The 14,448-nt window shown below is 45.1% G+C and overlaps 2 protein-coding genes across 16 annotated transcripts in view; one reads left to right on the top strand and one right to left on the bottom strand.

Annotated features, from left to right (window-relative positions):
* Positions 1–3,645, bottom strand: part of LOC110533223 (proteasome adapter and scaffold protein ECM29) — a 45,738-nt gene extending 42,093 nt beyond the window's left edge. The window contains exons 1-3 of one of the 4 annotated variants that reach the window (XM_036972915.1): positions 3,259–3,645; positions 1,307–1,437; positions 376–492 (exon numbers count right to left, since the gene is read on the bottom strand). In XM_036972915.1, coding sequence (XP_036828810.1) covers positions 376–492; positions 1,307–1,437; positions 3,259–3,280 — 270 coding nt within the window. In that variant the 5' untranslated portion in view covers positions 3,281–3,645. The remainder of the gene's footprint in view (positions 1–375; positions 493–1,306; positions 1,438–3,258) is intronic. The other 3 variants (XM_036972909.1, XM_036972910.1, XM_036972908.1) reach the window with 3 other exon arrangements.
* Positions 3,646–3,862: 217 nt separating this feature from the next.
* Positions 3,863–14,448, top strand: part of LOC110534602 (lysine-specific demethylase 4A) — a 59,859-nt gene continuing 49,273 nt past the window's right edge. For 11 of the 12 annotated variants that reach the window (XM_036972907.1, XM_036972898.1, XM_036972899.1 and 8 more), the window contains exons 1-5: positions 3,863–4,018; positions 8,616–8,783; positions 10,289–10,464; positions 11,179–11,293; positions 12,996–13,189. In XM_036972907.1, coding sequence (XP_036828802.1) covers positions 8,640–8,783; positions 10,289–10,464; positions 11,179–11,293; positions 12,996–13,189 — 629 coding nt within the window. In that variant the 5' untranslated portion in view covers positions 3,863–4,018; positions 8,616–8,639. Of the gene's footprint in view, positions 4,019–8,615; positions 8,784–10,288; positions 10,465–10,844; positions 10,866–11,178; positions 11,294–12,995; positions 13,190–14,448 lie in introns of those variants that run through there. The other variant, XM_036972906.1, reaches the window with a different exon arrangement.

Raw genomic sequence — 14,448 nt, 5'->3', positions numbered from 1 at the left:
CAAGCAGTAGCAAGGACAGAAGGCTGCACAGCTCTGGGGTGAAGTCTCCCCAAGGTACAGATCTAGGATCAGCTTCTCCTCCGCCTAATCCCAACCTTAACCATTAGTAGAGAAAAAACTAAACTGACTCAGGATCAGTGTGTAGGGGAAACATTACCCTACACCAAACCAGACCCTGGGGGGGGGGATTGGTTTATTACCATCTAGTTGAACCAGTCTGTTGAAGTAGACTAAGGCCACTTTCAGCAGGCATAGAAATATAACGAATAGAGCCTGTCGTGACTCCTTATTCTACACGTCAGAGAGAGGCATGTTTGTTCTACATCATATATTTCCATCTGAACTCTCCACAACAGGTAGAACGTAGAGCATTACCGTAACAAAGGATGCTGCGGCAGGGTCCTGGTACTGAACCAGGAGGGTCTCTACTGGTAGCTGGATCAACGGTCTGCTCTTAATCCTCTTGTTCAGGTGGACCAGGAGCTCCATCACCTGGTAGAGAGAACGAGAGGTTATGATTAGTTACCAGGAGGGTCTCTACTGGTAGCTGGATCAAAGGTCTGCTCTTAATCCTCTTGTTCAGGTGGACCAGGAGCTCCATCACCTGGTAGAGAGAACGAGAGGTTATGATTAGTTACCAGGAGGGTCTCTACTGGTAGCTGGATCAAAGGTCTGCTCTTAATCCTCTTGTTCAGGTGGACCAGGAGCTCCATCACCTGGTAGAGAATAGATCATGATTCCAGTTGACTGTTAGAAGAGACGGTTTGGCGTTAGCATAAAGCTACTGTATAGTGTACAAGTAGTGTGTATCAGCAGGTCTACAACTAATCTGTGTGTTTAATATGGAGAACAGCTTCTGTCAACGCAATTACAGCAGCATGCACACCATCAACATATGGAGGGGGAGGAGAATATTCCTATGCTTACTAGTTGACTGTTTCGTGATTGGTATTACTACAGTGCTGTGGATGGGCCTTTCCCAATAACATTGAGCAGCTGTGTCTGTGTGCACTTGTCTTCCACACACCCAGTCGTGGATTTAAAAGCATGGGATTGATGTAAGCATTGGCCCGGAGGGAGTTTCCAATTCCTCCATTGTGAAATCCAGGTGAGAATAAGTGCAAGTGAACACTTCCCGGAGAAGGAGAACAGAAACACAGCTATGTGCATGAACACTTCCTGGAGAAGGAGAACAGAAACACAGCTATGTGCATGAACACTTCCTTGAGAAGGAGAACAGTAAGACAGCTATGTGCAGGCTACTGGTACTGCAGGACGGAAGAAACAGACATCAGCGTGTCCTTACTTTCTTCCTGACTCCCTCCTGCACGCTGGACAGTTTGAGGAGGACCGGGGGCAGGAACTTGGATATAATGTCCTGGAGTTGGTCATCAGTCTCTGCATGGCCCAAACGCAAGAAAACTCGCTCCAGTTGATCTGGAGAATTGAATGGAGGAGAGAGAGAAGGAGAAATTAGAAGTGAGGAGAAGAGAAGGAGGAGAAATCAGAAGTGAGGAGGAGAGAAGGAGGAGAAATTAGAAGTGAGGAGGAGAGAAGGAGGAGAAATTAGGAGTGAAGAGGAGAGAGAAGGAGGAGAAAGGGAGGATTTTAAAATTAGAAATGATGAGACTAGGCCGTCCCAAATGGCCCCCTATTCCCTTTATAGTGCACTACTTTTGACCAGGGCCCATAGGACTCTCATCAAAAGTAGTGCACTATATACTTTTCACCAGGTTCAATAGGGTTCCCGGTCAAGAGTAGTGCACTGTATAGGGAGTAGGGTGTCTAGACACCTGTCTAATTAAGGTACAGAAAACCCACCTGTCCAAATAAGGTACAGAAAACACACCTGTCCAAATAAGGTACAGAAAACACACCTGTCTAATTAAAGTACAGAATATACACCTGTTCAAATAAAGTACAGAAAACACACCTGTCCAATTAAGGTACAGAAAACACACCTGACTAATTAAGGTACAGAAAACACACCTGACTAATTAAGGTACAGAAAACACACCTGACTAATTAAGGTACAGAAAACACACCTGACTAATTAAGGTACAGAAAACACACCTGACTAATTAAGGTACAGAAAACACACCTGTCTAATTAAGGTACAGAAAACACACCTGTCTAATTAAGGTACAGAAAACACACCTGACTAATTAAGGTACAGAAAACACACCTGACTAATTAAGGTACAGAAAACACACCTGTCTAATTAAGGTACAGAAAACACACCTGTCTAATTAAGGTACAGAAAGGTACCGTGTGGATGTCCAGTTAGCTGGTCCCGAGTGGCTCAGTTTACTCTGAATAAGACTGAGTCTGCTGAATGACTCAACTGTAAACATTTCAAATGTAGCTACAACATTCAGACCTAAAGTATCAACAAGGGACTGTTAATGTGCTAATGCACCTTGTGTTATATGTGTTATAACTGGGGTGGACAGGCTGTTCTGAGCTAGATCACAAAGCCTGCATGACATAGCCATTAGCTATGTCAGACAGGGCGTATATGCTTTCTACTTGCATCGGACTGGCAACTAGTTGGCAAGGAAATTAATGACATAAATTAGTGGCTAGCTAACTAGCTGGTGATTTGGCTGGTTAGTTAGTCAGTCAGTTAGCTAAATCATCTCAAAATGGTTAGCTAACGTTACCTTGTGAGAAGTGTGTGTTTGCCAACACACTCACTGCATTGAAAATTAAATGTCATCTTTCATTCCATGTATGCAACCTGTTACCATCGAGATACCTAACTAGCTGGCTTGCAATGAATTAGCTAGCTACTAGAGCTAATTAGTTAACTTCACACACACAAGGCTAATCTTAAAGACAATTCATATTGTCCCGGACGCCTGGCTGCACTGCTAACCAGCAAGCTAGCCACTTGGTTACGCCAACATATCATCGTTTAGTTTAATCGTAGTTACAGATCTAAACATGACATCGTTACAAATAGGGAATGAAATGACTGATCCAATGTTTTAAAAAAAATAACAACTATTCCAGTCGCCATCAGATCACGTTGATCTTTAATACAACACTTTCATTTGGACCATGACTGTGCAGACGGCCTTCTAACTAGCGTTAGCCAGCTACCTCAAATCAACGTGTTAATAGTTCATATCACAGGCGTTTTTCGCTCGATAGAATAAAGTTATGACTGTGTACTAAATGCAATAATACATGTTACCGATACATGAAGTGTCTTACGATGCATTTAATCACTGCAAAAAGCAGTTAGAAACTTACTGAGTTCATCTTGAGCGGCCATGTTCAGAGAAAGTCATCGGCGTTGTCACCCTGGGGTGTGTTCATTAATCCCTGTCGTAGCAAAAACGTTTTAACGGTAAACATTTTGCAACGAATATTATAGCTTCTTATTGGACGAAGTCATGTAGGTCCCGCCCCCTTTTTGGACCGTTCGCGTCCGTTTGGTTCCTAGTGAACGGTGATGGATGCCACTCCTCTTTCACTATCTCCTAGTCGGTCGTGCTAACTCTAATTCGTTTTAACACCTGCTTCACACATAGCAACGATAACAGATATATATAGCGACATTCATAATCCACACACGTAGTCTTATTCATTATTTACATGTATATAAACTGGGAAATTCTGTGTAGACACTGAAACAATAGGAAAACAGGAAGGGAGAAAATATCAATCGAAATGTGTCACCCACCAAAAAAGTGAAAAACCAAGCATTTCTAGAAAATATTCCTATAATTAAATGCTTAATTTTTATATGTTTCTTATTTTATATTCCTATAATTAAATAAATGTTTAATTTTTTGTATGTTTCTTATTTTTTTCTACATTTGTTGAAGTGAAGGTGCATCTTTGTCCGACAGGGGGCAGCCAACTACACCACTGGTCTGAAATCTGCTTATCGACCAGACAGAAGAACAAGACGCTGTTGACCAGCTGTTATATGAAAACAGCTGGGCGATCAGGGCGAGAAGAGATAAACAACAATACAACGAAACACACATTTTTCATACACCAAAAGGTACAGTACAAGTTTCCTTACAAATGCAATCTATAACACGGGTTTAATTCATGACTATAACGTTCAGTGTCAACTAGTTTGTGGCGTCTATTTTCGTTTGTAAGCAGTGGACTGGTTGGCTGAGCTAACTGGTTGGCTAAGCTAACTGGTTGGCTAAGCTAACTGACTGGCTAGGCTAACTGGCTGGCTAGGCTAACTGGCTGGCTAGGGTAACTAAGCTACCGTTGCTAGCTAGCCCAACTTGGCACACGTTGGCTAACAACAGCAACTCGTTTTCGCTGCTTGCATGCATTTATCAATTGATTCAGACATTATTGCATATAGTTAAACTGGCTGTAGATATAGTAGTTCTGCTTGGACATAGTCTACGTTATACATATTACACATAATGTTTATTTATACCCTGTTTTATTACCGGCTAGCTAACAGTCACCTCTCACAGTTAGCTGGTGAGGCTAACTCGAACCCGTTGACTTGGTGTTTTCATTGTGCTAACTTCTACTAGCAAATAGCCAACTGTTAATCTGTTGTTAGCTAGCTAAACCAGTGAAACTGCGATGCACAATACTAACGTTACTAGGTAAATGTATTTCTATGTGTGTCTGGATAACAGCCAGACTATTTATGGTTGATATATGTTGAATTCGTGCAGTATATTTGGTCAGCTTGTAGCTTGCTAGCTAACCTCGGGCCTTGTTAGTTAGCATAAATCTCGACTGCATCCATTCAAGATGGGATTTAAACCCCCATCTCTGCTACGCGCATTGTGCAAGATGGCCAGTTTAGCAAGCTGGCTACTTATCCCCTTTCTCATCGTAACCAGTTCTTGTTATTTATCTCACGTTTGACTACTGTAAGACTCTTGAATTCTGACAATAACGAAAGAAAGGGAGTGGTTGATTTCAAATCAAGTCGTAGTTATCAATTATTTGAACTGTCTCCTTCGATCTGCCATTGCTGGCTACCACAACTGAACGTAGACGAGCTCGGACAGAAAGACAGACAAAGATCAGATTAGCCACACTGCACTTCGGACTTATCTTGGGAAATAAATGCACTGTCACAAGTGATTTAATCATTTAGCTACTATATCTATATATATAATAAGTGCATTGCATGATTTTTAAGAAAATGGTTGAACATGGCAAAGTTACCATTTTATATCAAACATGATATGCAACAACATAATTCATAGATTTACTTTATTCGAATCAATTAAAATGTAACGTTTTTATTGTTATTGTATTAGCCGTTCATTGCTTTGTGAGATAATCTAAATGAATGATTTGAGACGCATTTCCTTATTGTGGGTCTCTTCCTCATTGTACTGTTTTGCTTGAACATTTTTTTTTTTTTAAAGAAACCAACTGTTATTGTGTGTCTAGTCCTTTGTCTCCTTTGTCAAAGTAAATCCAAAGTGAGTATACCAAATGGCACCCTATTTCCTATATAGTGCTCTGATGCTGATGTAAGCCCTGGTCAAAAGTAGTTCACTATGTAGGGAATAGGGTGCCATTCGGGATGGACCCCAGAGTTGTGGTGATCGGGAACCCTGCTGGTGGTAACTAGCAGAGGGGTTGTCAGAATATTTTGGGAGGACCACGATTTCCTTTGTGGGAGATGACCGCCACCCAGTGGTCCAACTTGTAAATAGCACACAGCGAAATTGAAGGTGACATGAGTAAGACAGCATGGGAGTGCATCCCAAAGAGCACCCTTTTTAGTGCACAACGTTTGACCAGAACCCATACTCCTATGCTATGGTCAAAGTAGTGTACTGTATATGGAATAGGGTGCCAACCCTGGTCTAAAGTAGTGTACTAAATAGGGAATAGGGTGCCAACCCTGGTCTAAAGTACTGAACTAAATAGGGAATAGGGTGCTAACCCTGGTCTAAAGTAGTGAACTAAATAAGGAATAGGGTGCCAACCCTTGTCAAAAGTAGTGTACTATATATGGAATAGGGGCCATTTTGGAGGCTGATTTATTGCAGTTGCACTGTCTGCAACACTGGGTTTATTAGTTCAGCTAATCTACTAGCTTATTAAGGCTTATTGGATTGGTGATTAGTTAATTTGTAGAATCAGGTGTGTTAGAGCTGGACTCAGGAAGAAGGAAGAGAAGCCTGCTTCCTTGGCTGTTTTTGTGTAATTAACCAATGAGGCCTGATAATGAGGCCTGATAAGAATAATAAATGTGTTGCACATAGGTTAATATTGTTATCGGACCTTATTGGTTAGTTACACAATAATAACCTATGTGTTGCTTTTTATTTATGTGTTATTCATATAAGCAATACTGTAGCCTACACTGCACAACATTGAGTGTTGTTCACAAACCCTGGTCCTGATCGGACAATGACCCCAAGCATACTTCCAAAGTTATGGCTTAGGGACAACAAAGTCATGGTATTGGAGTGGCCATCACAAAGCCCTGACCTCAATCCTATAGAAAATTTGTGGGAAGAACTGAAAAAAAACGCGTGCGAGCGAGGAGGCCTACAAACCTGACTCAGTTACACCAGCTCTGTCAGGAGGAATGGGCCAAAATTCACCCAACTTATTGTGGAAGGCTCCCCGCAACGTTTGACCCAAGTTAAACCATTTAAAGGCAATGCTACCAAATACTAATTGAGTGTATGTAAACTTCTGACCCACTGGAAATGTGATGAAATAAATAAAAGCTGAAATAAATAATTCTCTCTACTATTTTTCTGACGTTTCACATTCTTAAAATAAAGTAGTGATCCTAACTGACCCTACGACAGGGCATTTTTACTAGGATTAAATGTCAGCGATTGTGAAAAACCGAGTTTAAATGTAGTTGGCTGAGGTATATGTAAACTTCTGACTTCAACTGTAGCTGGGATCTAGTGTCTCTACAGTATGTAGACTAGCTGGGATCTAGTGTCTCTACAGAATGTAGACTAGCTGGGATCTCGTGTCTCTACAGAATGTAGACTAGCTGGGATCTAGTGTCTCTACAGAATGTAGACTAGCTGGGATCTCGTGTCTCTACGGAATGTAGACTAGCTGGGATCTAGTGTCTCTACAGTATGTAGACTCGCTGGGATCTCGTGTCTCTACAGTATGTAGACTAGCTGGGATCTAGTGTCTACAGTATGTAGATTAGTTGGGATCTAGTGTCTCTACAGTATGTAGACTAGCTGGGATCTAGTGTCTACAGTATGTAGATTAGTTGGGATCTAGTGTCTCTACAGAATGTAGGCTAGCTGTGATCTAGTGTCTCTATGATATGTAGACTAGCTGGGATCTAGTGTCTCTACAGTATGTAGACTCGCTGGGATCTCGTGTCTCTACAGTATGTAGATTAGTTGGGATCTCGTGTCTCTACGGTATGTAGACTAGCTGGGATCTAGTGTCTCTACAGTATGTAGACTCCCTGGGATCTCGTGTCTCTACAGTATGTAGATTAGCTGGGATCTCGTGTCTCTACGGTATGTAGACTAGCTGGGATCTAGTGTCTCTACAGTATGTAGACTAGCTGGGATCTAGTGTCTACAGTATATAGATTAGTTGGGATCTAGTGTCTACAGTATGTAGATTAGTTGGGATCTAGTGTCTCTACAGTATGTAGACTAGCTGGGATCTAGTGTCTACAGTATGTAGATTAGTTGGGATCTAGTGTCTCTACAGAATGTAGGCTAGCTGTGATCTAGTGTCTCTATGATATGTAGACTAGCTGGGATCTAGTGTCTCTACAGTATGTAGACTCGCTGGGATCTCGTGTCTCTACAGTATGTAGATTAGCTGGGATCTCGTGTCTCTACGGTATGTAGACTAGCTGGGATCTAGTGTCTCTACAGTATGTAGACTCCCTGGGATCTCGTGTCTCTACAGTATGTAGATTAGTTGGGATCTAGTGTCTCTACAGAATGTAGGCTAGCTGTGATCTAGTGTCTCTATGATATGTAGACTAGCTGGGATCTAGTGTCTCTACAGTATGTAGACTCGCTGGGATCTCGTGTCTCTACAGTATGTAGATTAGCTGGGATCTAGTGTCTCTACAGTATGTAGATTAGCTGGGATCTCGTGTCTCTACGGTATGTAGACTAGCTGGAATCTAGTGTCTCTACGGTATGTATCTCTAGGTTTTATCAGTCTAGTCAGACAGCCTATGGCCCTAGCCTGTGTTCTATTTAAGCAGTCAGGCCAGAGGCAGTGTGGTATATGGCCAATATACCACGGCTAGGGGTTGTTCTAACGCGCAACGCGGAGTGCCTGGACACAGCCCTTAGCCGTGGTAATTTGGCAATATACCACAAACCCCTGAGGTGCCTTATTGCTATTATAAACTGGTTACCAACGTAATTAGAGCAGTAAAAATCATTGCATTGTCATACCCGTGGTATACGGTCTGATCTACCACGGCTGTCAGCCAGTCTACGGCCCTGTTAACCCCCTCCTGCCCTGTTTCCTTAAGATCTTGTCTGGGTTTAATTGGTGGAGGCAATTACGTTTTACTGTCATGACATTCTAATGAGGAGTAACTGTTTCTCTGTCAAGGCTTCCCCTTAGTTAACAGAACGTATTACTGTCATGACATTCTAATGAGGAGTAACTGTTTCTCTGTCAAGGCTTCCTCTGTGTGAGCAGGCAGGATGGCAGGGGCGGAGGTCTACGGCCCCGTTAACCCCTCCTGCAAGATCATGACCTTCAGGCCCACCGTGGAGGAGTTCAGAGACTTCAACCGGTACCTGGCCCACATGGAGGCACAGGGGGCGCACCGTGCTGGCCTCGCCAAGGTGGGTGTGTGTGCCTGAGAGTAGGACTGGAAGTGTGTTTGGTGTGTGTCTGTTCAGGAAAGATGCGAGAACAACCTGTGTGTGTGTGTGCTTGTCTGAGTGTAATTTGGGGATTATCACCCTCTACCTATCTCCAGGTGATAACCCCCCCTCTCTCTCTCCTCTACCTGTCTCCAGGTGATAACCCCCCCTCTCTCTCCTCTACCTGTCTCCAGGTGATAACCCCCCCTCTCTCTCTCCTCTACCTGTCTCCAGGTGATAACCCCCTCTCTCTCTCCTCTACCTGTCTCCAGGTGATAACCCCCTCTCTCTCTCCTCTACCTGTCTCCAGGTGATAACCCCCCCCCCTCTCTCCTCTACCTGTCTCCAGGTGATAACCCCCCCCCCCCTCTCTCCTCTACCTGTCTCCAGGTGATACCCCCCCCTCTCTCTCCTCTACCTGTCTCCAGGTGATAACCCCCTCTCTCTCTCCTCTACCTGTCTCCAGGTGATAACCCCCCCTCTCTCTCCTCTACCTGTCTCCAGGTGATAACTCCCCCCTCTCTGTCCTCTACCTGTCTCCAGGTGATAACCCCCCCTCTCTCTCCTCTACCTGTCTCCAGGTGATAACCCCCTCTCTCTCTCCTCTACCTGTCTCCAGGTGATAACCCCCTCTCTCTCTCCTCTACCTGTCTCCAGGTGATAACCCCCCCCCTCTCTCCTCTACCTGTCTCCAGGTGATAACCCCCCCCCCCTCTCTCCTCTACCTGTCTCCAGGTGATAACCCCCCCTCTCTCTCCTCTACCTGTCTCCAGGTGATAACCCCCTCTCTCTCTCCTCTACCTGTCTCCAGGTGATAACCCCCCCTCTCTCTCCTCTACCTGTCTCCAGGTGATAACCCCCCCTCTCTCTCCTCTACCTGTCTCCAGGTGATAACCCCTCTCTCTCTCTCCTCTACCTGTCTCCAGGTGATAACCCCCTCTCTCTCTCCTCTACCTGTCTCCAGGTGATAACCCCCTCTCTCTCTCCTCTACCTGTCTCCAGGTGATAACCCCCCCCTCTCTCCTCTACCTGTCTCCAGGTGATAACCCCCTCTCTCTCTCCTCTATCTGTCTCCAGGTGATAACCCCCCCTCTCTCCTCTACTTGTCTCCAGGTGATAACCCCCCCTCTCTCTCCTCTACCTGTCTCCAGGTGATAACCCCCCCTCTCTCTCCTCTACCTGTCTCCAGGTGATAACCCCCCCTCTCTCTCCTCTACCTGTCTCCAGGTGATAACCCCCTCTCTCTCTCTCCTCTACCTGTCTCCAGGTGATAACCCCCTCTCTCTCTCTCCTCTACCTGTCTCCAGGTGATAACCCCTCTCTCTCCTCTACCTGTCTCCAGGTGATAACCCCTCTCTCCTCTACCTGTCTCCGGTTGATAACCCCTCTCTCCTCTACCTGTCTCCAGGTGATAACCCCCCCTCTCTTTCCTCTACCTGTCTCCAGGTGATAACCCCCTCTCTCTCTCCTCTACCTGTCTCCAGGTGATTCCTCCTAAGGGCTGGCGTCCTCGGTGTAGCTATGATGATATTGATGACCTGGTGATCCATGCTCCTATCCAGCAGATGGTTGCTGGCCAGTCAGGCCTGTTCACTCAGTTCAACATCCAGAAGAAACCGCTCAGCGTTAAGGAGTTCAGACGCCTCGCCAACAGTGACAAGTCAGTAACTACACACACACACACACACACACACACACACACACACACACACACACACACAGGTGTTCAGACGCCTCGCCAACAGTGACAAGTCAGTACCTACACACACACACACACACACAGACACACACACACACACACACACACACACACACACACAGGTGTTCAGACGCCTCGCCAACAGTGACAAGTCAGTAACCACACACACACACACACAGACACACACAGGAGTTCAGACGCCTCGCCAACAGTGACAAGTCAGTAACCACACACACACACACACACACACACACACACACACACACACACATGTTCAGACGCCTCGCCAACAGTGACAAGTCAGTAACCACACACACACACACACACACACAGGTGTTCAGACGCCTCGCCAACAGTGACAAGTCAGTAACAACACACACTCCCTCTACCTGAACTATGTGTTATATTTAGTATAGTAGGTATAACATAGATCTTCTACCTCTCCAGATACTGTACTCCCTCTACCTGAACTATGTGTTATATTTAGTATAGTAGGTATAACATAGATCTTCTACCTCTCCAGATATTGTACTCCCTCTACCTGAACTATGTGTTATATTTAGTATAGTAGGTATAACATAGATCTTCTACCTCTCCAGATACTGTACTCCCTCTACCTGAACTATGTGTTATATTTAGTATAGTTGTTATAACATAGATCTTCTACCTCTCCAGATATTGTACTCCCCGCTACCTGAACTATGAGGACCTGGAGAGGAAGTACTGGAAGAACCTGACCTTCGTATCTCCCATATATGGAGCTGACGTCCCCGGGAGCCTCTATGACGAGGTAGATGTCTCAGGACTCATAGAATATCAGTCTCTCTCTCCTCTCTCTGTCACTCATCACTGATCATCAGGATCACTGTCATTTCACTCCTGTATATTCCTTTCTAGTCATCCCAACCTCTCCTCTGTCCTGGTGCAGGGTGAAGTATAGAGGAGTGGAATATCTGACACCTCAACTCTATCTTGTTGTTTCTCTCCCTTCTGTCTCATCTCTCCTCTCTCTCTTCTGTCTTTCATCTAATTCTCTCTCTCTCCTCTCTCCTCCTCTCTCTCTTCTGTCTTTCATCTAATTCTCTCTCCTCCTCTCGCCTCCTCTCTCCCTTCTGTCTTTCATCTAATTCTCTCTCCTCTCGCCTCCTCTCTCCCTTCTGTCTTTCATCTAATTCTCTCTCCTCCTCTCTCCTCTTCTCTCCCTTCTCTTTCATCTAATTATCTCTCCTCTCGCCTCCTCTCTCCCTTCTGTCTTTCATCTAATTATCTCTCCTCTCGCCTCCTCTCTCCCTTCTGTCTTTCATCTAATTCTCTCTCCTCCTCTCTCCTCTTCTCTCCCTTCTCTTTCATCTAATTCTCTCTCCTCTCGCCTCCTCTCTCCCTTCTGTCTTTCATCTAATTCTCTCTCCTCTCGCCTCCTCTCTCCCTTCTGTCTTTCATCTAATTCTCTCTCCTCCTCTCGCCTCCTCTCTCCCTTCTGTCTTTCATCTAATTCTCTCTCCTCTCGCCTCCTCTCTCCCTTCTCTTTCATCTAATTCTCTCTCCTCCTCTCGCCTCCTCTCTCCCTTCTCTTTCATCTAATTCTCTCTCCTCCTCTCGCCTCCTCTCTCCCTTCTGTCTTTCATCTAATTCTCTCTCCTCTCGCCTCCTCTCTCCCTTCTGTCTTTCATCTAATTCTCTCTCCTCCTCTCGCCTCCTCTCTCCCTTCTGTCTTTCATCTAATTCTCTCTCCTCTCGCCTCCTCTCTCCCTTCTGTCTTTCATCTAATTCTCTCTCCTCCTCTCTCCTCTTCTCTCCCTTCTCTTTCATCTAATTATCTCTCCTCTCGCCTCCTCTCTCCCTTCTGTCTTTCATCTAATTATCTCTCCTCTCGCCTCCTCTCTCCCTTCTCTTTCATCTAATTCTCTCTCCTCTCGCCTCCTCTCTCCCTTCTGTCTTTCATCTAATTCTCTCTCCTCCTCTCTCCTCTTCTCTCCCTTCTCTTTCATCTAATTATCTCTCCTCTCGCCTCCTCTCTCCCTTCTGTCTTTCATCTAATTCTCTCTCCTCTCGCCTCCTCTCTCCCTTCTGTCTTTCATCTAATTCTCTCTCCTCCTCTCTCCTCTTCTCTCCCTTCTCTTTCATCTAATTATCTCTCCTCTCGCCTCCTCTCTCCCTTCTGTCTTTCATCTAATTCTCTCTCCTCTCGCCTCCTCTCTCCCTTCTGTCTTTCATCTAATTCTCTCTCCTCCTCTCTCCTCTTCTCTCCCTTCTCTTTCATCTAATTATCTCTCCTCTCGCCTCCTCTCTCCCTTCTGTCTTTCATCTAATTCTCTCTCCTTCTCTCTCCTCTTCTCTCCCTTCTCTTTCATCTAATTATCTCTCCTCTCGCCTCCTCTCTCCCTTCTCTCTCCTCTAATTCCCTCTCTCCTCCTCTGTCTCTCCTCTCTCCTCCTCTGTCTCTCCTCTCTCCCCCTCTCTCCTCCTCTCTCCTCTCTCCTCCTCTCCTGTAGGGTATAGAGGAGTGGAACATCGGCCACCTCAACTCCATCCTGGATGTGATTGAAGAGGACTGTGGTGTTTCTATCCAGGGGGTGAACACACCCTACCTGTACTTCGGCATGTGGAAGACCAGCTTCTCCTGGCACACTGAAGACATGGATCTTTATAGCATCAACTACCTGCACTTTGGAGAGCCCAAGTCCTGGTAGGGGGATACTGTTATTTACTAGCATGGTGTCTCTCAGGCAAACTGAGAGGCGGGGTTAGAGGGAGAGATGGGTAGGAAGGGAGAGGGGAATGACTTCTTTATTCCTCCCTCTCTCCCTGTTTCCACCTCCCTCTCTCCCTCTTTCCACCTCCCTCTCTCCCTCTTTCCATCTCCCCCTCTTTCCACCTACCCCTTTCCACCTCCCTCTCTCCCTCTTTCCCTCTCCCTCTCTCCCTCCCTCAGTCTCCCCATCTTTCTCTTCCCCTGGAGGTATACTGCTGTTCATTAGAGCAGGAAGCCCTGCAACACACATGGTTCTCACCTCTCCCCACTTAGACACATTTCCCTGGAGGGGAGGACCACCAAGAAGCTCTTCTCTCAACCCCTCCTCACCTCTCCCCACTTAGACACATTTCCCTGGAGGGGAGGACCACCAAGAAGCTCTTCTCTCAACCCCTCCTCACCTCTCCCCACTTAGACACATTTCCCTGGAGGGGAGGACCACCAAGAAGCTCTTCTCTCAACCCCTCCTCACCTCTCCCACTCCTGGGGCAGTCCTCCCTCTCCCCTTACACTCACACACCCCCCCCCTTACCTCAGACTGATAGTTGAATTTGGGGCTTCTGATGGGGGAGAAGAGGTGTAATGGAATGCCTAAGAACCCTGAGGGAGTTCTACAGAGTTCTACAGAGTTCTATTAGAGTTCTATTAGAGTTCTATTAGAGTTCTACAAGAGTTCTACAGAGTTCCATGTCAGGAACTTTAGAATAGGTAGAATTCCAAGGCTCACCACTAGGGGCCAGTATTGTCAGTGTAGAGGATGACACATCTAAACAGTTTGTCTCATACATAACACCTACCCACACACTAGTTTACTATTCACCTTCTGTGTTAACCTGACAAACATTGTCTCTGTCTACAGGTATATTAACATTAGACACATTGTCTATATTAACATTAGACACATTGTCTATATTAACATTAGATACATTGTCTATATTAACAGACACATTGTCTATATTAACAGACACATTGTCTCTGTCTACAGGTATATTAACATTAGACACGTTGTCTATATTAACATTAGACACATTGTCTCTGTCTACAGGTATATTAACATTAGACACATTGTCTATATTAACAGACACATTGTCTATATTAACAGACACATTGTCTATATTAACATCAGACACATTGTCTCTGTCTACAGCTATATTAACATTAGACACATTGTCTATATTAACAGACACATTGTC

This window comes from Oncorhynchus mykiss, unplaced genomic scaffold (genome assembly GCF_013265735.2).
Source record: "Oncorhynchus mykiss isolate Arlee unplaced genomic scaffold, USDA_OmykA_1.1 un_scaffold_212, whole genome shotgun sequence".
In the NCBI taxonomy this organism is placed as follows: domain Eukaryota; kingdom Metazoa; phylum Chordata; class Actinopteri; order Salmoniformes; family Salmonidae; genus Oncorhynchus; species Oncorhynchus mykiss.
The sequence above is the reverse complement of the archived record's forward strand: the minus strand, read 5'-3'. Positions and strand labels throughout refer to the sequence as shown.